Source organism: Callorhinchus milii, unplaced genomic scaffold, assembly GCF_018977255.1.
Source record: "Callorhinchus milii isolate IMCB2004 unplaced genomic scaffold, IMCB_Cmil_1.0 Scaffold2, whole genome shotgun sequence".
Classification (NCBI taxonomy): domain Eukaryota; kingdom Metazoa; phylum Chordata; class Chondrichthyes; order Chimaeriformes; family Callorhinchidae; genus Callorhinchus; species Callorhinchus milii.
In genome coordinates this window covers 107,688,841-107,712,411 of record NW_024704743.1, presented here as the reverse complement: position 1 = coordinate 107,712,411, position 23,571 = coordinate 107,688,841, and the positions used below count along the sequence as shown (strand labels likewise).

The following is a 23,571-nucleotide window of genomic DNA, read 5'->3' as shown; positions in this document are numbered from 1 at the left end:
GATATGGAGGAGAAAGGACAGTTGAGGGTCGAACAAGATGCCTAGGTTCCTCAATGCCTTGGCATCCGTGGATGCCATAACTAAGTACATAACTGAACCAAATAAATAACTAAATACCGTAACTAAACCAAAAGTGTAAATTTTAAGTGTTCTAATCATTTACTTTGGTTCCGTACTACAAACACATCGAAACAGGGCAATCCTGTTATTAAATGTTTCGCTCCAGCAAAGCGTTTGCTTGGGGTTCCTGTGGACCACAGATATCAGAAATGCAGCAAATTCCAGCTCCTGTCCCAGACTGGCTGGTTCCTACAGTCCGCACTGAAAGTGGTGAAAACCACACTGCAGGAAAAAGACTGGGCCATTTCACTAAACCCATTATAATGCATGTTTTTTTTTATCTTAAGCACTGAGGGTTGTCCTGTAATAAATAGAATGCTATCTATACCCATCCCTTTTTATTTTAACAGCAATGTCAAAAGAAGATGTGAAACATATGTGTGCCCAACACTGGAAACGATTTTCTACTATAACTTGATATTGGCCATAGGAATCAAACCAAACAAACCCAGGCTGACATATTATGGCAATATTAAGTCACCATCGTGCCTTCAGCTCCCCTCTCGACTCTCTACCCCCTCCTCGCTCCCTCCCTCCCTTCCCTCCCCTCACCCTGACCATTTCCCCCCTGCTCGGGTCCCGACCCAACTGTCCAGCGCCTTGGGACGTCCTCCCGACGTGAAAGGCGTTCTATAAATGCAATCTTGTTGTTGTTGTTGTAGAAGCCTTGAGAAAGTATACATTATAGGGCAGACAAGACAACAACAACAACAACAAATTCCATTTATATAGCGGCTTTTACATTGGGAGGACATCCCAAGGCACTGGACAATGAGAGTTTTGTACCAGAGCTGCAGGTTGGGTTCAGAGAGGAAGTGCAGTCAAGGTGGTGGAGGAGAGAAGATGACCAAAGGCACAGTCAAAAAGGAAGTTCTTGAGACAGGCCTTGAAGGGTGGAGGGACTAGGGATTGGAATTCCAGAGGCAGGGGGCAGAAAGGCTGAAGGCTCGACTACCGATAGTGGAGCAGACAGGGCGGGAGACTTGGAGCAAGCCAGTGTTTGACAAGCAGAGGGAGCAGACAGGTTGGTGAAGATGAAGCAAAGAATCAGTAATCTAAGCTTTGAGAAAACGATAAGGAAACAGAAGACAAAAAAAGAAGTTGAGGGGACCTAGAAATTTTCAACATTATCAAGGCATTGATCAAGGATTGACAAAGGGTTCAAAAAAATAGGGCACATAATTGAAAATAATTAAAATAAGGAAACGTGGAGCCAACAGGAAATGCAAACAGAGCTTCTTTACTCAAATGGTGCACAAAATAGCTAAAATATGTAAGAGTGTGAAACAGATCTAAAAGCCAATTTAAATTTGCTTGGAGAATAAAAAGCAGGAATCAGGGTCATTTAGAGCAAGCAAAATGGGACAGCTTTTATGGAGGTGCATAAAATAGTTTTATTCTACATAAAATGTCCATTTATTGCCATTTAAATTGGAAAGACCTGGAAACCAAATCTGTCAACTTATTACATGTATAGTAAACAAGGAATTTTAAGAAATTATTAAAAATCACAATGCAAGAATATTAATATTTAAAATGCAGATGTCAGCCACAAGTCAAACCCACAATGGTGGTTTTCAAGTGTGTTATGTGAGCTGAGAGCATCATTAAATTTAAAATGAGAATTTAGGTGCACTCAATTCAGGACGCAGACTGGTGCACAACTGAGAGGGATTGCCAATCAGTTCAATGGATATCTGGTTAATGAATCTTAATCCTGTGTGGAAAAAGCAAAAGCAAAGCACATCTGGCAGGGAAATAGTCACATTCTCAATGATCACTTAATCACAGAAACATGGGATTGCACAAAATGTGCCATCTGCTAATATTTGGGCCTGAAAAACATGCGCTGCCCAGATCACCTTGAAATGGAAACTTATGAAGGCGATTATATTATTTGTGAAAACGAATTGTCATGCAGTCCAGAAAGCTCCTTCCAATGTACATGTACAGTGTTTGGTCATAAATATTCCTCAACTAAAGGAGGCAATAACTATGCTTAAAGAAAGCAAACATTCCCATCACCCAAAGGCAATCAAGTAGAGAATACAAGATGTCAATCAACATTATTCAGCACTGGCACATTCTACAGATGGCATTTCCACTATCTCAACAGACTGGGAACTATAATGTCCTGTAGGGAATTTCATCTATATTCATATCTATCTGTATAATTTCAAATCCTGTCATAGATAGTCATCATCCAGACCTCATTTGGAGAACATTTACACTGCATTAACTGCATTTGATGGGAGTCAATCAATACCGTATTGGGTAGCTGATTACAAAGCTATAGGAAAATAACAGAAACTGAGCCAAAGATACAATATTTTTTATAGATAGTTTTATAGATAAAATATAGTTCTACAATGACATTTATCAGCCACCCTGAAACGTGCTTTATATAATTATAATATTTCAGTCATCCATGGTAACATAAGTAACCTTGTTCAACCCAAATTAAAGGAAATACTACAGTTGAAATAAAATATTAAGTATTATTCTGGAATTAGCTACCATATCTGATGCAGTTTATAATCAGGTTCAGGGCAAGAATGGCCATCAGAATGGCTAACATCTCTGGTAAAGTAAGCCACCCTTAGGTTTAAGGCCATAATTCCAAACTCTGCACATTTGCAGCATTTTGCAACTTATAAACAATTGCTAACCTCAGTGAAGAATTTGTTCATCTGTGCCTGCTTAGCTTTGAAACGTTTTATCTTCTGATGAATTCTCTTGTCCTTTTCCAGCTGCTCCACTGTTGCCCACTGACAATGAAGGTAAGAACTAAGGAATAGAAAAATTGGAGGGAGATAAAGATTAACCACAAGTGGATTCATTTAGGATACTTTCCTTTGAACCAGTGCTTAGCTACTAAAACTAGGCACACAACTGAGTTTTTTGTTTAAATGGAAAAATACTGAAGATGTCATGATCAGAGAAGATAAAGATCACTAAAATATTGTTCACTGTATCATGCACATAGAATTTATATTTAAATACATGCAAATCAGTGACTTGAGAGACAAAAAAAAGCTTAATTGCATTTTTCAGGGTTGGCTGATTCTCATAAGAGGTTTGAAAAAATAAATGCTGGTGGAGAAAAGGGAGGAAAAATCATCAACTTTATGATCAAACCACAATAAACAAAGTGCTTACCGTAATTCATCTTTTCTCACCTCTTTGCTTGTTTGATTCCTGTCTAATCTTGAATTTTGGATAATGCCCTCAAATGATCCACACCCAGTCCATTAAAATTAAAATCAGAATTCTGTGTTGCCTTATCCTGCTCAAACTGATGCTTCAATGTCTTATGATCTTTTAACTCTGCTAGTGAAGTGGCCAGTGTTTAAGGACCATTCAAGTCTTTTTTTTAAATGTTTTCACTGATAAATACACGCTTTTTTCGTGAAAGTCAATTGGCAAAACATCTTTTCCCCAATGTTAATCTACAATGCCCTCTGATTAACTTGTTCTCAGAGGTGCAGATATCAATTTACAGGAATTGTGAAATAGTGGTGCCTGTATGTGAGGTTCCAAAGCTTGTTAATTAAGAGTTCCTAGCAACCTTTGCTGGAGTCCAAAGTTAACCCTATGATACTTAAGCACAGTGTAGAGCTAAAGATAGAAATAAGTCATAAAAGGAGAGAAAACTGTAGAGAGAGAATGGGAGAGAGACAAAGTGGTAGAGAAGGGTAGAGGAAGAGCAGAGGGAAAGGGGGAGAGGAAGATCAGAGAGAGAGGAAAACAAAGAGGCAGAAAGAGAGAGAGCGACAAGGAGAAAAGAGGGAGAGGTAGAGGCAGGGAGAAAGAGTGTTCATTAATAAAAACATTGGTTTTATGACACAATACAGTTTACACTTATATAACACCTTTCAACCAGGAGGATAGCCCCAAAACACTTGACAATTCTGGCTGAGTAATGGAGCTGAGGGAGTTTTGATAGTATCTGACTTACTTTGAGATTTTTTTCGATGTTCCAAAATAAGTCCTGATATTCACTGAATTTAGCCAATTTTATTTTGTGACAAATTCCCCACCCCCATTTTTCACCTGTTTTTGGACCCAAATAAAAGACCACGAAAAAAAAACCCAGGTTTTTATTTTGTGGATAAAAACAAACTTTAATGGATGGCCCTTACCAATGTTATTCTAACTAGTAAGGAGGATTTCACATCCATCTACAATCAGATCAAGCAGTGTACCTTGGTTCAATCCTACCTGCCATTCTGCTCATTTCATCCTGCACTGAAACACTTATCTCTGCTTGCAGCCTCAAAGTCCATAATTAGATCTGCTAAACGCAATGTCTTCGGAAAGAAATGTTAACTGTTGTCCTCCTTCCCATCCAGCAGTAATTCCATCCTGATTGCCAAAGCGGTCCCTCAAAACGTCTGTGAATCCTCCTTTCTAACATCCTGATGGTTTAGCTGCTAGCTTCCCTAAAGACAAAGCTGACCGTCTTAATTCCCCTTTCTCCTCCTGCTTTGATGTCTAAGCAAAAGTAAAACCTCCATTCTGTTCAATCAGAATGACCAGCATTCAGAACTCAAATGACATTAAGAAACAAATGGAGCTTTAATTTTAAAAAAGAAATTTTATCCTTTAGAACATTCAAGAGGACGTTTAAACCAAGGATTTATAGGCAGTGACTTCCCTAAACAGAAGCAACACAATTGAAAGATATCAAAAATCAAAATGTAGCTGTGGATTCAAAACAAGTCAGCCAACAAACAAAACCATCGCTCACCTATGAATAATTAACTCTACTGCATGTAGCTTTGAGTGCCTTTTCTTATATGCGTGGATGGGCATACCTGAAGCAGAATTCACAAATCATCTGGGCAATTCCAGTTGTCCGGCTCCAAGCAGTTGATTTATTTGAAAGTTGTACCTTACAATTTTATTTTTTTTGCCATAGGCATTGAGTAATTTTAATTTGGGGGGTTTGATGCTGGGAGATGGAAACTCAGCGTATGATGGATACTTAGCCATCTAGACCAGGAAGGTCCCAATCTCAAACCTTGAAGCGCGCTAAGCTAACTGATTTCAGGCAAGGGAGAATTCTCCTTTGGTAGAGAATTCTACAGGGAATATTCCCATGCTCATCATTATAAATACAAGCATCCTGACTGCCAAAGCGGTCCCTCAAACCGTTGTGAATCCTCCTTTCTAACATTTACATTTGCCAATCTTGACTTAGCCACCAAGATGGCCACAAGAGCAGCCTTGAGGTGCAGACATGCTATCCCTGAGGGGATGCCCTGACTTCCACTCAGCTCCTCCCAACAGTACAGCTAATGACAGGAACCCTTAAGGGGATCTGCAGGACAAATGCAGGTTTGAATTGCTCTGTAGCACAGGGCTACTAATGTGAGTAAAATTTACTAATGCAGTATGACAGCTTTAAACCTTCAGGAATCATCTAACCCACATACTTACCAGTTTTTGTATTTGACATATAACTCTTCGACTTCCACTTCTTCTCCTGATTCAGTCTGAAATCAGAAGCACATTTTAGAATCAGATGTCTACACAAACAATTTGTCACCGTCATTTAAATCTCCAGGCACTTCACTGCTATGAAGTGGTTAGGGACACAGTGTAATGTGCTTAAGTAGAATTAGTACGAAAAGAACACCAAAAGTTTCCTTTGGCAGGGATTACTTTTTTCTGCAAAACCCCTGCAAAGAGCTATCAATTCCAGCTACTCTGCTTACTATGTCAACCAACTCATGAATCATTTTATCTCCTCCTTAACCACCAGCTACTCCATTCACAATAACCTGACCTCGACCTGGCTTCCTGCCAAACCCACAGTGTTAAGCAGATGCCAAATGTACCATTTCCTGAGGCAGCAGCCAGTTTGCAGCTGCACTCCTGGAAGCCACATGTATTATTGTTGGCAATCTTAAAACTAATCTCAAGAACTTTTACAATTTGAAATATATCCCCTTTACCTGTGGAAAATTCAAATCTAAACAGAAGCCAGTAAATCTGGAAATGTACTTGGGCATTTGTAATGTGCAGGCTTTATGTGGTCGCTAATTTCAGTATACTGTCAGCCATTCAGAACATTAAATTGCAGTCAATCAATCTATATAATCAACAGCCTCTAAAAGGATTTAAATGTGCTCACATTCTTTACTGCTACTGTTACCCAGCCACCAGCTGTTGCTGACAGACCAAATAGCTGCACTCCAGACTATAATACTGCATTTGCCACACTTTAAAAACAGGAACATTTTAATACTTACGATTTTCTTTACTAGTCGTATGCTCATAATTTTCTCTGTTACAGGACCATCTGCAGCAGGTTCCTAACAAAACAATTAATTTTCAGCAACTATTTGCAGTGATGAAATAAAATGTAAAAATAACCATCTTATATGGTAACTCAGAAACGCAGGAAGTTAGTGGAACAGTTTATATAAAGATAACAACAACAACTTGCATTTACATACTACTTGCGCCCTTTACACAAGTTAGCATCGGATCAAGGAGATGGAGGAATGAGAAAGTGTGAAAGTGGGTGCAGGACTGGGAAAGCGCGTCATAGGCGGAAGAGGAAAGAGAGTGAGCCAGTGGATATAGGAAGGAGAGAGCACAACAGGATGGAGTAGGGAGAGAGAGAGAGAGAGGAGGGATGGAGAGTGAGAAGGGGGATGCGGAGAGCAAGGAAAGGGCGCCCGTCCTCCTTCTGGTTTATGAGGTACACTTATAGTATTTAAAATTAGCAAAAAAAAGTTCCCCAAAGTAGAAGCAATTATTCAAGATACCTGCTCTGATTGAGAAGTGTTCAATGGAGAATCTTTTCCTGCATCATCATCGTCAGATATTTTAAACTCCAGATCCTCCGTATATCGCTTTCTTTTCACTTGTCGGCTGGAGCGGCGCTTCTGATAGTAGTAACACAAAGTGGGTCAAAATAAACTTATACGTTATAAATGCCAGAAATCAGCAATTTAGTATCGATTTCATGGTTCTCTCATTCAAAATAAGAGAGGTTTTATAAAGTTAGAACCAAACATCCTTTTTAAAAAAAATACTAGGGCATGTATTTTTGATCTAGCCTCAGCTTCAAGCACACGCAGGAAGGTAGAATAGTACCCTCCACTCTGACTAACTATGTGGCTAGAACATCTTACTGGACTACAACAACAACTTGCACTTATATAGTGTCATCCACACAGGGTAGGGTCTGAGTGCTTAACAGTGGTGGAGCCCAACTCTGAACAGCCTGAGCCTGTTCCACCATTTAATTAGACCATAGCTGATCTGTACCTCATCTAATCCTTTCCATTCCAATAGCCTGCTTTCTCCCCATATCCCTTAATACCCTGATCTAGCAAAAATCTATCAACCTCACTCTTGAAGGTGTGAATGGATCCAGCATCCTCGACCTTTTGGGGGAGAGAATTCCAGATTTCTACCACCCTTTGAATGAAAAAATGCTTCCTGATTTCACTCTTAAATGGCCTAGGGGGTGGCTGTAAGCACAGTTGAATAGGAAAGTTTTCAGGCGGGACTTGAAAAAGGGAGTGAGTGGGCAAGGCGGAGGGATTGAGAGAGTGTTCCAGAGTTTTGCGGCATAGTGGCTGAAAGCATGACCGCCGGTGGTGGGGCGGAGGGTGCGAGGGACGAGCAGGAGGCCGGTGCCAGGCGAGCGGAGGCACCGGATGGTGGATTGGGGAGTGGGGAGGTCAGAGAGGTAGGGAGGTGCTAGGGAGTGAATGACTAGGATAATGGTTCAACTGTACTGGAATAATGTGTACAGTTTTGGGTTTTCACTATAGAGTTATGGTGAGGATGCAGCATACATTCATTAGGAATGCTGTAGCTGAGAGGATATGGCTTTGAGGAGAGAATGAAGTTTCAGACTGTTTCCAGAGCTGAGAAGGTTGAGGAGCGAAATGATGCAGGAATTTAAGTTAATAAACAGATACGAAGATAAATGTTGAAGAACTATTTCTGCTGATAAGGCAACTTGAAGACAAGAGGACCACCATCTTCCTGCCCACAGCTCAGACTCACATTCCTACCCATTGAGCGATGGTTCCACAATAAGAGGTGCAGAGTTTGAGCAGCAGCTGCAAACCTCTTTGCGCACCAATCAAAATGAACAACAACAACAACATTACATTGGTATAGCACCTTTCACATCGGGAGCACGTCCCATGGCGCTGGACAGACAGAGTTACAGACCCGAGCTGGAGGTTGGGGAGGGGGAGGGCAGGGAGGGAAGCAGGGAGATCGAAAGCACGGTCAAAAAGGAGGGTCTTGAGGTGGATCTTGAAGGTGACGAGGGAGGGGGCGAGACGGAGGGACTGCGGGATGAAGTTCCAGAGGATGGGTGCAGAGTGCCGAAGGCCCGCCCACCAACAGTGGGGCGAGCAAGGTGGGGGATGTGAAGCAAGCTGGAGCCCGCTGAGCGGAGGGAGCGAACAAGCTGGTAAGGGGGTTAGGTGGTCGGAAAGGTAGGGGGGAGCAAGACCATGGAGCACTTTGAAGGTGAGGACCAGGATCTTGAACTGCATCTTCTGTGTAATGGGAAGCCAGTGGAGTTAGGCAATGATGGGGGTGGTAGGGTCGCGGAACCTAATGCAGGAAAGGACACGATCTGCAGCCTGTGGAGGGAGGAGTTGGGGAGATCGACAAGAGGTGAGTTTGCATAGTTGAGCCTCGATGTAATGAAGGCATGTATGAGGGTTTCGGCGGCTTGCGGTGTGAGACAGTGTCGGAGCCGGGCAACGTTGTGGAGGTGGGGGAAGGCAGAGCGGGTCATGGCGCGATTGTGGGGTAGAAAGGATAGTTGAGGGTCAAACAAGATGCCAAGGTTCCGGATTGGCTTAGTAAGGTGGAGTGTGCAACTATGGATGATGATACTGTCAGCGCCTGAGGTGAGAAGGCGCTGACGGGAGCCAATCAGGAGAGTCTCGGTCTTGTTGACATTCAACTGAAGAAAGTTAGCTCTCATCCAGGACTTGATGTCTGACAAGACATTCTGTCAGGACAGCAGTGGTCCTGGAGTCAAGGGTGGAGGCAGAGAGATAGAGTTGGGTGTCATCGGCATACATGTGGAAGTTGACCACATATATGCGGATGATGTCACCAAGAGGGAGCATATAGATATTGAAGAGGAGGGGACCAAGGACAGAGTCCTGAGGAACGCCTCACAAGACGGACCAGGGTCTAGAGGAGAAGTCGTTTGAGAAGATGAAGGGCAGGCGGTGTGAGAGATGCAATCTGAACCAATCAAGGACAGCGCTGTGGAGGTTGAGGTGAGAGGAGGCGATGGATGAGGACAGAGCGGTCAACGGTGTCGAAAGCAGCAGAGAGGTCAAGGAGGACGCGGAGGCAGAGGGAGCCCAGGTCACAGATGGGCAGAATGTCATTTGTCACTTTGACCAGGGCTGTTTCTGTACTGTGGGCGGCACAGAAGCCCGATTGGAGGGTTTCGAGAAGGGAGTGGCGGGAGAGGAAGGAGTGAAGCTGAGAAGCAACAACTCGTTCCAGGACCTTGGGGAGAAAGGGGGATATTGGAGATGGGGCGGTAGTTAGGGAGTAGAGAAGGGTCCAGGGAGGGTTTTTTAAGGATAGCAGTGATGACAGCAGTTTTTAAAGGGGTGGGAACCGTACCAAAGGACATGGAGAGGTTTATGCTGAATTCCATGTCCTGAATATATGAACGTGTATTTAAAAACTCAGAATCCAGGTAATGCCTTCCAGCAACTTTTGCTCCAAACCTCATCGGCTATCTGATGGACATCTGCCTTCAGTGTGGTGGGAGGACCTGTACAGGATAAGCTTGTGATGTGCCAGCCGGACAACTTGATATTCTCAAAGTCCAAGTCCAATACCATGTACAGGTTCGCTCAGCACGAGCTGCTTAATCCAGGTCCTTAATGTGAGAGGCTTTGGCAAATAGATATTCCCGCTGTGAAGCCAAATATGCCTCCTGGGTGCTAAGGAATAGGTCAGTGTAGGCCACAGCCCTTCCTGACAGCAGCTGCTTTCCGTTTACCACAAATCCACCTCACTGCTCTATCCTGCATTTTCAGGAGTGGGCAACCATGAAGGAGAAATGTTTGGACACGGGTCTTTATATGCTACAAGTTTAACTAAAAGTTTAAAATAAATTTACTTTGCTGTTTACTTTCCCCTTATGGGATTACTTTGGAAAGAAATGTATAGAGGAGAAAGTCATGCAGACAATCCAGGCACAATGCAGATATATAGAATAACGGTAATAATGAATCAGAATATGCAGAACCTAGGATGCACATTTTCCCTCCAATTTGAAAATTGTAGAACACGTCTGATAACAGGTTCATAAAGCTTTATCCCTTTCACTAAAATATTTGCATTAAGCATATGATGTTCTATGATCTATTCCTACTAAAACACCTTAAAGCACTCATTTGGAATCAGCAAATATAAAAATAAAACCGCTAAATGATTTCCCATGTTTCAGATACATTGTATACAAAACATGGGAAGAATGTCCAACATTACTGATAATGTATTAGCAGTACACACTATTACCATTACTACATTTACTGACATTGGCAATCTCCACTTCTGGCAGAATTAAGTTTAAATATTTAACTCTTCTGTCAGCATTTTTTAAAAACAAAAATGTTTTGGATAGCTGCCAAGAGACCCCACTTACATCCCAGTCAAGGAGGATAATAATCCTTGCATTTGGTGAAGGCTTTTCACATCAGGACAACGTTTCAAAATGCTTCACTGGGTTTGAAGTGAAGTAGAGCAGCTGTGTATTTGTAGGCGAACGTACAAGAGGCAGCCTATTTGTACACAGTAATATCCCACAAACACCCAGTGATATCCAACAAGCACAAGTTTGATTCCTCACTAGGTGGATAGCAGATACAGGGAACTCCCTGCAAACTTCCTTGTGAGCAGCACAACTCAGCATAAAATGCATGAGAACGTTGCCACCACCCTTCTGCCCATAGCTCAGACACGTGGGCAGGAGGGTGGTAGCATCAATGAGCAATGGTTTCACCAGACCATAGGATTGTGTGCTCACAAACCCAGACAACATTTAAAGGCTTCCCACAGCTGTTGTCTCAAGCCTCAGAGTATCCTCATCAGTTATTCAACAGACAACAGCTTTTGGGAAGTAGAAGGACCTAAACAGGTCACCTTGTGATCTGACAACCATCTTGATTTTGTAGAGGTCCAAGTCCAATGTTGCTCACCAGGCTTACTCAACACCAACTGATTATTCAGGTCCTCATGTGAGAGACTTTGGCAAATAGATCTGCCAGCCACGAAGATGACTCTATCCACAGGGTGCTTACAACAGGTCAGTGTAAGCCAGAACTCTCCCTGCAATTGCTTCCATTCTTTGCATGTGGGCTGAAACAAACCCAGGAGCTTGGAACCATAAAACATTTATTTTTAAAAAAGACTAATAAAATCAATGTGAAGATACTTGACCTTTGAGCAATGAATACATCAACAGTAAAAATTAAACATAGGTGCACAATGAATTGGAGTTTTGCTTTAAATACTTTTGGAAAACTGGAAGACATCTCACAAACTACATCCTGTTTATATGTGATGGTTTCCCTCTCAAGAAAGAAAGCCAGTTGCACATGTTGGATTGAATTTTATATGGTCAAAATGTGGAATTTCCTTGATAGAACTAAATGACCCTTTTATTCCTTATTTTTACTAAAGACTGCCCATATTAGGAGCCACCCATAATAATTTTATCTGGTGGATAAAATTACTGCTTGGTAGAACTTTAAAGGAAAACTCAGCCATACCTTAAGCACCCCATAAAAAGTACAACCCATGCCGATTATGAAATTGAAAGTCAATATTCTCTATTGTTTTAGTCCGACACATTGACTTGATGTCTATTTTTTTTAGACCATTCACCTGCACTCCTAATTCATCCTCTTCCTGTGGAGATGGGGGTGGTGTTTTTTCCATATCAGAATTTTCTGGAGATGACTCATGTTTCCTTTTGCCTTTTTTCTTCCCAACAGTCGATTCTGGTGTGTTTTTCTTGTTGCTGCAAAGTACAAATATTTCTTAATACTGTATACCGTGGAACAGCAATGTGCATTAAATGATTCTTCTAGTTTACTTAAACAATTTATCCCAAATTGAGCTAAAAGTATTTCAAACAGCCTTTTTTCATTTCCATTAATAATTTTATGAAAGGTCAAAGAAATCTAATCTCTGAACAATCAGACGAACAGCTGATCAACAAGCAAGAATAAAAAGCAATTGGCTCGACTATATTTAGAAAACTTTCCACTTCCTCAAATGATAAATGAACCACAAATCTGCAAGCATTAGTTATTATGATGTATAATATAATTTATATAAACAGATTTGTAATTTTTTTAAATACAGTGAAAAATACCGCAAAGTCATATGTATCATTTAGTGTTCCTATATCCAAGGAAATTCCTATATTGGTGATAGATACGGAGTAAAAAATGCTTGCCGTCTATTGTTAAACAAGTCCCGATCTCCCACTAAAATGAAAAAGGAACACCATAAACCAGGGGTCTTCAACCGATCACGATAGAATTCTTGGAGCATAAAGAACTGGCCCACCAAACACCCACGCCACTCTATGCAAGTTCGCGTCAAATCACAATACCTAAATTCCAGTATCTAATGAGCTATAGATTAAGAAAAATTCAATAAAGAAAAATGTATTTGGTTGGCCAACCAAAAAGATACCAACACTATGCTATTCATGCCCATCAACAGAGGAAACCCTATTTGATCAGTCCATCAACAACTCTTTATCTACAGATATAGCTCTTTAATTCAGAACTATATCTAAAATAGGCTTTGGATTGGCCAGGCTGTTTCCTGATCTGAATACCAAAGTAAATTCTTTGCAAGGACCAATCCTTTAAAAAAATCCCACAAACTCAAATTAGACATTCAGCATAAACCATCAAAACCAGTGAATCCTATGACAGGAATTGGTGAAGAATGAGATTAAAAGGATTATAAGACTAAGTACAGTACAGACAGACTGTTAAAACACTGTAGAATCCCTTAGTTCCAATCCTGATGAGACCAATCTTAGAAACAACTGATCATGGTTGAGAAATGTAGATTGCTATGTATTGTATTAGATCAATTGATTGATGTTTTCACTTGAGTGGACTCAGAGCTAGGTTATGATGAAAGGCTTTCACAACTCAACTTTTTTCATTGGAAAAGAGCAAAGGCAGAATTCAAACTTGCAAAATGATGAGGCCCAGCAAAGTATTTGACATTTTTTCATCCTTCTCTTTCAAATTTAAGGTCATTGAGGTCAATTGTGATACCCAACTATTGCCTTGGCTGAGATGAGGTATCACTACAGAATTAACCTGCCACCTTCTGGTCCGTACTGCGTAGTGCTCCATAGCCAGGTTTGTTTACCCATTAGATGGTGAGACTTTGAGATTGTGAAGGCTTAAAATTGTAAAGCTTTAAGTGAGACTGGGGATTAGGAGATTTTTTCTTCCCTCAAAGTAAAGGATTTGGGAACATTTCCCAATGTTCATGAACTCCTTCAATAAAGAAATCAATATACAAACTCAATATACACCTGTTTCAGAACAGTAAATACAGTAGATGTAGACTGAGATCACCAAATAATACTAAGGGACACAATTGTTACTGTGATGCTGGATAGACAGGGTGGGAAGAAGAGGGATATGGATGAATAGTTTGCTCTATGACCATGGATATCATGGATAACATGAATAAAAAAATTGTGCTTTGTGGAATGAGTGGGGTCGACATTTCTCATTCAGGCATATGTTCTTATGACTATTGAAATTAATCTGGCAGAAATGTCAGTTTTTCTTTTTGTAAATGTACCTTAACTGTTGAGAGATTTAGGTGTCAGTTTGATAGTACCCTTGACTCTGAGTTGGAAGTTTAAGGTCAAGCACCATTTTAGGCATGACCCTTTTTCTAAAAAATAAGATGTTAAACCAAAGTTCCATCAAGTTAAAAGTTAAAAATTCCAGCGAACTATTTGGATTTACAATAGTGTGATTCAATGCAATTTAAACTAAAAACTAAAATTAAAACAAAAAGCAGAATTGGTAAACAACTATCCCTCCCGTGACCTGATGGTTAAAGACACTGCCCTGGTGGAGAACTAAGACAAATGAGCCAGAAGGTCACATGTTCAATTTTTTGTCGAGTTGGTATTGGCAAGGGTAGCAGTCGTCATGCCGCAATAGACCGAGTTAGCCCCAAAATAAGAAGGAGCGAAAGAGAGAATACAGGATCCTAAATTCTCGATCAACATCCAGTGACCCCAACTGGAAAACTAGTGCCCCTGTTGTGGTCTTGATAGCCTAATAATAATCCTTCCCCCCAAAAAAAAACAATAATAATTTGGTCACTCAATCCACGACTGTTTGTGGAACACTGCTATGCGCAATTGGCTGCCGCGTTTAGCCCACAAATATAGTCAATTCACTTTACAGCATATTCTGTGAAGCGCTTTGAGAGGTCTAGAAGCGCTATATCAAATGCAAGGATTATTGTAGTCCAGTTCTTGAGCCAGGTGGGTCTGCACGGCTCCAAGGCTGATGACAGCCCTGCAAGCCCGGCTTATCAACAAAACTTGGAAGGGCATCCAAGTCACTGGAGTTAACGACTCTTCCCACTCAGCTCCTATTAACCCTGCAAGCCAAAGCCCTGACAGGTAGGGTGGTCCTTGCTAGACAAGCAGCAGTAAAACTTGACAGACTGTAATTTCAATGGCAAGCTATGCGGTATTAGTTGGTTAGACTCCAGCAGTATCCCAACGCAGACTCTGGGGTCCCCAAGCCTAGGCTCTTGCCAACCTGGGTCTAATACTTTCCATTATTAGGTAAGCAAGAAGAGGTGCGTATTCCATTCCAATAAACATTTCTGGAATTTCCATGTATAGGTGGGATGCATAAAACTCTGTTTGGTTTGGATATTCTGAAACTTGGTGATGGGTTTCTGCATGTGTCACACACTCGGCTAACCAAATAAAGAGTGAATGGAAACTTAACCAGGTTCTACAGTGAGGATTTATGATGGAATTCTTTCACTAGAGCAGATTTACATTTAGTTAATTTCGAAGTCACCTTGAATAGAAGATGAATCCCATTAAGTAACCCTTTGTATTGAAGTCCCAACAATCCATTCCTAAATTCATTTTCAGTTTGAAGAATTAGGTAGTATATAAGAATGATGAAAGTTATTAGTGGGCAATTGTAATAGATTTAATAGCAAGAGAGCGGGAGAATTCTGTTGTAAAAGATGTAAATCTGAAAAAAGGGAATTTCTCCCAGTATCCTGACTAACCACCCCAGATCATATTGGTTATTGACTTTCATGGCTATGTGTAAGATATTACTGAGCATAAATTACCTGCCACATTCGCCTACAGGATACAGTCACTACAATTTACAGTAAATCCTGTGAAGTGCCTTGAGACTTGTCCCGAATGTACAGGAGCAGACAATCTAGCAGGAAATTGTAGTTGAATTACACAAGATATGGAAAAGGGGACACTAGGACTGAGTGGATACAAGGCAAACTGAACTATGTCGAAGAAAGATAAATCTAAGTGAGAAAAACAGACTGACTAAAGAGTTTAAAGCAAGACGGCTTTTAAGTACACTACCTAAACATGAAAGCTAGTAGCAATTGAAATAACATACTTGACTTATAGTTCCTCCCGACGGGAAAGGCATTATACAAATGTAATTTTGTATTGTATTGTGCAACAACAAATAAATTGTGATTATTATTTTACAAAACCACAAGATTGGTTTAGATGATAGCCATTTGGATCCCATCTCTCCAGAATACCCACCCTCCGATTGCAGTATCACGTTGCTTTTTAAATGAGTCCAGTGCCTTGGCCTCAATCACGCTTACTAGTAAACTGTTCCAGTCATTAATTTCCGGCCGGTATCTGTCGGAAATTGCCCTTTGCAACTCTAAACCCATGGCTTCTACTGTCTTGGTGCATCATAAACTATTGTTCTGGGTTTCATTTTCAATCCTATTTAAAAATGGGCTAAATGGGCAGGTCAGTTGATGACAAATTCGAAATATTTTAAAATATTCAGGATGGAAAATAAGCATATAAATTAACAAGTACCTCAAGGCAGTTGTGTACATCACAGTGTAATGCCTTTGGAGGCGGAAATGTCTGTTCACTAGCTATCAACTTGGAAGAATTAAGTACTGATGACATTTGTACTGAGAGTACAATGGACCTCCATAAATCAGAATGCCAGTAACCTGAATGTGCCCCTCCCATATTCATATATTTAATATACTCATATATTGGACGTCTGGTTTTCCGCTGCTTGATAATTTCATTTTTCCAAGTTTATTTAGCAGTTTGAGTTCTATGTTGATGTCCAGTTTGAGGCGAGTGGTGGGGGGGGGGGGCTTGTGCTTTTATATAGTGTAATGAGACTTTTTCGGGGTCCCTTCACCAGATGGGCCTGCGCAGATGGAGGGGAAAGAGGCGCATGTTCAGTGCCTCCTTTCTCTCACTTATAAATGTGTTTGTGAGAGGAGAGAGGCACTGCACATTCGCTTGTATTCAAGAGGAGTGAAGCTGTGTGCATGTGCCTCTCTACCTTCTGTGTGCAGATACAACTGCGCACACGGAGGGAAGAGAGGTGCCCTCATGCATCTGTACCATTTCTTTCCTGTCACATGCACACGCTTCACCAGATGCATCTGTGCAATTGGAGGAGGAGAAGCAGAAGTGGGAATTGAGAGTAACACATGCACAGTTGGCACACCAGGGCACCGCCAAGACCGTGAGAGAGAAATATTGCTCTTCAGCAACGTTGAATGTCCATTTCTGGTGTTTATTGGATAAGCACTGATTTAGTTTTTTTGGGGGGGTATTGGGGGTGTTTTATTGGTGTTTATCAGTTAAAACTGAAGATCAGAAGCCCTATTCATGTACTACTGTACTTATCAGGTACTTAAATACCCTAAATATAAAATAACTAAGTTGGTTAAATTTACAGACACAAAAACAGGGAAACCATAAATACAAAGGATATATACAAGATTACATTTGTATAGCGTCTTTCACGTCAGGATGACGTCCCAAGGCGATGGACATAGTACAGCATTTCAGACCCAAGTTGAGGTTGGGGGGAGGGAGGGGAGGGGAAAGGGGGTGGCCGATGGCATGGTCGAAGAGGAGGGTCTTGAGGCGGGACTTGAAGGAGGCTAAGGAGGGGGTGAGGTGGGGTGAATGGGGGTTGGAATTCCAGAGGTCGGGAGCAGAGTGGCTGAAGGCTCTCCCGCCAATGGTGGGGCGGGTGGATCGGGGGACGTGGAGCAGGCCGGAGCCGGCTGAGCGGAAGGAACGGGCGAGTTGGTAAAGGGTTAGGAGGTCGCAGAGGTAGGTGGTGTGAGGCCATGGAGGGCTTTGTATGTGAGGACCAGGATCTTGAACTGGATCCTCTGAAGGATAGGAAGCCAGTGGAATCGGGCGAGAGCGGGGGAGATGGCGTCACGGAGTTTGGTGCGGGAGAGGATACGGGCTGCAGAGTTCTGGATTATCTGCAGCCTGTGGAGGGAGGAGTTGGGAAGGCCGACAAGCAGGGCATTTGCGTAGTTGAGCCTGGAGGTGATGAAGGCATGAACAAGAGTTTCAGCGGCCTGAGTCAGTGGTAAATATAATTTATAATTTTTTTTGTACCACATATTGTTTACCTGCATAATATTTTTTGTCAGTGGTAAATATAATCTACCACTGACAAAAAATATTATGCAGGTAAACAATATGTGGTACAAAAAAATCAAATTAGAACAGAGTAAACCAGTGTAAAACCAGACATCAATTTTATTGCATGTGGTGAACAATTTGAATAATCTATCTTCTACCTTCTTTTATACTAATAATCTACTTCTGTCTTCATACTAATAAAACGACAATGCCTGTCTGTGCTTCAAGAAGAATCTCAATAACCGATTGACATAGAGACATGATTTATACCTCATCGGAAAAGTCTTGCATCTGGGAGTGACATGGGCATATTTGTTTTCGGTATCTCCTATCGTTCATAAGTTATTTTCAGTTTTGCACTTTTTGCTGCATTTATACCTGGTGGCCCCCTAGTCAAAGTGGTGCAGTAGCATCGTGCGTCTCAGAACACGCACGTAGCCAAGCGGCGGAAACAAAATAAAGAACACAGATGAAGCTAAACTGTGGCAATAATAACAAGATTACATTTTTAAAGCATCAAGTCCTCCCACAGGAGTCTTCCCTGATGAGTACAAATAAATGTGTGTCTGTCTGTGTGTCAATCTACATTCTATATCGGATCCTCTGGTTGTCAGCGTAGCTGCAACAGGTACAGTTAGTAGGATATACAGCCAGAACTATAGAATACAAGTCCACAATCATAAAGATCACAAGGTCGCTGGTTCAGTTTCCCCATCTGGACTGAGTTAATTCTTCTCAGTTAGTAGCTGGAGTGCTACAATTGGCCTTTAGGGAGGGGAAGGAACGATAAAAAGTCACAATCCAATAGCCCCTGCTAGGAAGTGCATACTTGGGCTTTTGGAGAAGAGGAAAAGGCTCGTCTATCAATCCTCTATAACTAAATGGTTCAACACTTACTATTTTGGCTCATGTATTAAGAGTAGCCATTTAGGTGAGGTACTTGTTAGTGATCTTCATTAGAGGAGAACCAAAAAAGGCAACAAGAATGTTCCAAAGTGTAGAGGGGATGAAGCCTGAAGATCATACAAACTTTACTCTCAGCAAAACCTAAAACCTTGAAGTATGTAAAATATTGAAAATGGCTAAGTTAAGGTAAACCCACGCTGAATACGCCACAAAAGTGGACCATACCACAATTGTTGAAATTTGGGAAATATCCATTTAAACTTTTACGTATTGGACAATGCATTAACAAACTGCCTCCAACAAAGGGTACTATAAATAACTGGTGTCTTTACAGCACTTCTCATTAAAAATCTCAGACAATTTTTTATCGAGTGTAATGATACACGTACAGTAGGGGTATGTGACAGCCCTTCACATCAGCAAGGAGCCATGAGGTGAATGACCAATAAATCTAGAGGACTGTTGGCCAGGACACCAGGAGAAACTCCCTTCTCTTTTATTTCACCCACAAAATACAGTCAATGTACTTTTCAATATATTCTGTGAAGTGCTTCGAGATGTCTCAACAACGTGATAGGGTTCTATATTAAATGCAAGGATACTATTATTAAACAGCATCATGGGATCTTGAATATCGACTTGAGGAACAGACTGGCAGACAATTGGAATGAGCGTTATAAATTGCGAGTCACACAGAAAATACGGTTTGAACTTTATTTACAAAACTTTTTAAAAAAATTTCCTCATGTAGCTCCTGGTGCTCAAGTTTTACGATGAAATCGCTGAACAAGTGCAGAGCGAAGAAAGAGTATGCGACCAGTCTTTTAACAAAGCCAAACCTATTTCATTTAATTTTCAGCACTGTTTCCACACCAATTACTTTAGTATTTACTAAACACTGCCATCAGCTTTCCTTGCCATGAGACTCCATTTCCAGCATTTATTTCCGCTCTAACTGCTACAAATTATACAATACTACAGCTGAACACTGGGCCCCTTTCCTTTCATCTGCACGCCAAGAGCAATAAGATTGCCCTGGTAACCAGCAGTCACATGACCAGCACCTGCTCCCCTGGCTCCGTGCCACTGACTGAAGCCATCTGCTTCTCCCCATCAGCCAGCAACATTTTCAACACCTGCAGAACAGTGTTTGGTGCTCTCTTTTATCAAATCACTGCAAAGGTGTTCTGAAACATTATTCAACTCTCAAATTTGTTTAAATCAAAAATACAAAAGCCTACATACTGATCTCTTGCCAAAACACAGGTCTAAAGTACTATTTGATTGCTCTCTCTGAGTCACTACTGAATTTAGAGCCCCTAAGCCACACAGATTTATGCCAAGAGACAAGAAAAAAACGTTAAATGCTTTTAAAAAGTTTGATGCTGATTTTTGGCAAAATTTAAAGTCACCATTGGTGATCCCACGACATAATTAAACAGATGGAACACTTTCAGTTACCATTTTTTTAAAAATAGCCACAGGTTAAAGCTGTTCTAGGTCTTTCCCCTCTAATTCATTTCAAAATAGGTTATGGAAGTTTATAGAAGCCATTATTCAGTGATATGAAATGATGACATTTATAGTACAAATGAACTTTGTGGGTGTAATGATATCTGAAAAGAAAACAAAAAGGGGTTTTCATGACCAATATTAGATTACTGTCGGTTTACCTCCAATGTCTTATCATGACATTGCACTCAACTGGGACCAAATTTTTGCCATCTCCTTTGTTTAATACAAACAGCTATTTATTTCAGAATTTTTTTTTACCCTTTACAAAACAAAATGCAGACTCGGCAATAGTGTTACCTTGGTAACTAGACGCCAATCACAATTGGCTGCTAAGCAAAGACTGATTCGGGTCTCCATGTGTATCATGCCCTTTCAGCAATATGTTGATGCGTAGAAATACTGACTGGTGCAAATATTCTATTTACACCTCCACATTGTAAACTACATTTGTGTTCTGTTTTTAAAACTTAAGTAAATAGTAAGAAAAAACATGAAATACAGTGTCAGTGATAATATCTGCTTCACATTACTTTTATCCTACACTTTGAAGGAAGCTAGTAGTCATAGCGGTATTAATATCTTAGAACAAAAGTGCTTAAGCCAGTGTCCTTTTTTGTTAAAAAAAAATGTTCCATTCACCTTGCCTGGTTGCTGTTTCAGGCAGCACTGTCTCTGTTTGTATTCTGGTCAAAGTTTGGTGATGTTTTAAACACAACTGGATTGTACGGACATGCACATGCAGTGGGAAAGGTCTCGGGCAAGTTGTGAACTAGACTCATATCACATTGAACACCTGCTTCAGGAGTTTTCTGTGATTGTGACTTAACACGGAATGCGCACTCTCTCCCTGGAGGGACGCATCCTGCTTACCTAATTCCGGAAAGTATTAAGCACAACTTGGCAATAGCCAAGGCTTAGGGACCCCAGAGTGTGTGTTGTCAGAGGAAGCCTCTCCACTGCATCCCCAAGAACTCGGATCCACAAAGGAGGAGACAGTCCAGTAGATCAGAAAATTAAACACAACTCTTTAGGAATAACCTAGTCTGCCCCTAGTTTGCCCCTCCTCACATGTAGACCAAATTTTGCTTAAAATCATATTTCAAATTATCGTTAGCTATCATGTTTCATGATAATCTATGTAGAAATATAGCTAGCTAACTGTACTATCTCTGGACAGTATGAAATGCTGAAATTATCAACCAGTGATACTTAAAATTAATTTTGTATTTTCTATTTCCAGTTTAGTAACAGGAAAAAAACATAACACACCAATATCTGAAGATGACATTGTGATTGATCACTTTAAATATATCCATACCATATAAACAAATATCCCCTACTATGAAGTTTATATGCATCACTTTAGTCTTTGGCGTGAGAGAAATTATTGTGGATGCTCCAGTCAATGTCCTTTGCCTAAAAAGTCCTCATTGAGCAATTAGTCACTACAACAACAACTTGGATTTATATAGCGCCCTCCACGCCGGACGGCATCTCAGAGCGCTTCACAGTAACGGATCCCAGGGCCAAGCCAGGGGGAGGAGGAGGAAGGTGACCAAAGGTGCGGTCGAAAAGAAAGGTCTTCAGCCAAGACCTGAAAATAGGAAAAGAGGGGGCGAGGCGAAGGAAGTAAGGGAGTTCCAGAGACTCGGGGCGTAGTGGCTGAAGATATGGCCGCCGAGGGTGGAGCGGAGGACTCGGGGGACAAGGAGGAGGCCAGACCCAGCCAGACTAATATAACTGCTGAGTTACAATCAAATGAAAACACACTGTATGACAAAACATCTCCAACATACCTTCCAGCTAACATAAAGCTACCTGAGCCAAGAAAACTTTTCACATGGCATAATAAAATATTCCTTTCATCACTTCTGGATTTTACTGGAAATGTTGTGCCATCGCCACCTTGTGAGGTGGGTCTTTGTTACCCTCTCAAGAGGCGAATGTCAAATGGATGCTTTATTGCTGGGAAGGTTGAGGAAAAGAGAATATTTTCCAAAAAATCTTGCAAGCTTCCACATTCTGGCCTGTTTGAACCCTCTCCCATAATCTATAGACAGAAAATAAGTCCTGACTTAGAAAATGCACATGCTCGATCTCATATTTATTCAGTTACTCAGTTACTTCCTTATTGCCATCCGTGCCTTGGGTTCCTTCCTGTAACTTAACATGTCATATTCCAGGTACCAGGTGTCTTAAATTTAGCCAGCTGTAATTTTCAGCCCAACAAGAATGTCCCAAAAATTTAAACTTCATTTCACTAATATGATCAGAATACTCAACAGTAAATTGAGGAACACATGTACTATGAATTGAGTAATCTATACAATTCACTAGTTATTGCACCATTTCAAATAACTGGTTCTCTCTCTTCCACTTATATGATAAGCTTTTACAAATATGTAATTTATTAATATTCTGTACATTTACATTTCTGCTTATGGTGGAAATTTCACAACAGAGTGTAATTTGTTGAAATTTCCATTATATAAATGTCAAAAATATTCAGTGCTTAATCTTGGGGTAAAAAAAAATCCCATATTTTTAGTCATCTGAGGACCCCACATTACAAAACCACCAGTAGATGGGAATTAAATCGTTACTACTGTAGTTATATTTTAAAGCTGGAAATTACCACTAAAAAGTTATAAAACCACCTGTTAGAATACAAGATAATTTCACCTTAATTCCACTTTCTGATATAAAAGGGAATCTTATTTTGAGTCATTGAAACTATTGGTCATCCTATCTCTCAGTAGCAATGCAGTATGCTGCATCAGTCAAGAAAGGCATGACCTGAAAACATGTGGCTAACGTTACTGTAGTCCCTGCTGGTAATGATGAGTCACCTTCCTCTCAAGCTGCTTCTACCTGGCAACATACAACAATGCTGTGTCCATAATATTCTGCAACCTCACCACTCTAACCTAAGTGTCTATACGTTGCTGCAGTCAAAGAAAATCTGCATCCTTATGCCAATTAAAGTAACTATACTGCAAACTATCAATTAGTTTAATCAAATTTCTAATTTAGAACAAGTCTCACAGCAACTACTGCCTAGCAAAAACTGCCTTGTGCAATTATAGTTACTGCCACAAATCTACTTCTATACACCATTGCACAGCAGTTGTTTTCAATGTTTAGTTTTTGTGCTTAACTCATGCTTGTCAAAATGAAAGTTAAACTGACTTTTTAAATTCAGTATTACACATTTTTGGCATCACTTTCCAGTTTCTACTTTGTGGGGAACAGATCCCTTTAGACCAGTAAATCAC

General features: G+C 40.7%; 1 protein-coding gene across 2 annotated transcripts in view; it reads right to left on the bottom strand.

Annotated features, from left to right (window-relative positions):
- Window positions 1-23,571, bottom strand: part of chd7 (chromodomain helicase DNA binding protein 7) — a 123,002-nt gene that overhangs the window by 50,310 nt on the left and 49,121 nt on the right. For both annotated transcript variants that reach the window (XM_007896721.1, XM_007896722.2), the window contains exons 4-8: window positions 12,034-12,169; window positions 6,900-7,019; window positions 6,378-6,440; window positions 5,563-5,618; window positions 2,790-2,907 (exon numbers count right to left, since the gene is read on the bottom strand). In XM_007896721.1, the coding sequence (XP_007894912.1) occupies window positions 2,790-2,907; window positions 5,563-5,618; window positions 6,378-6,440; window positions 6,900-7,019; window positions 12,034-12,169 (493 nt within the window). The remainder of the gene's footprint in view (window positions 1-2,789; window positions 2,908-5,562; window positions 5,619-6,377; window positions 6,441-6,899; window positions 7,020-12,033; window positions 12,170-23,571) is intronic.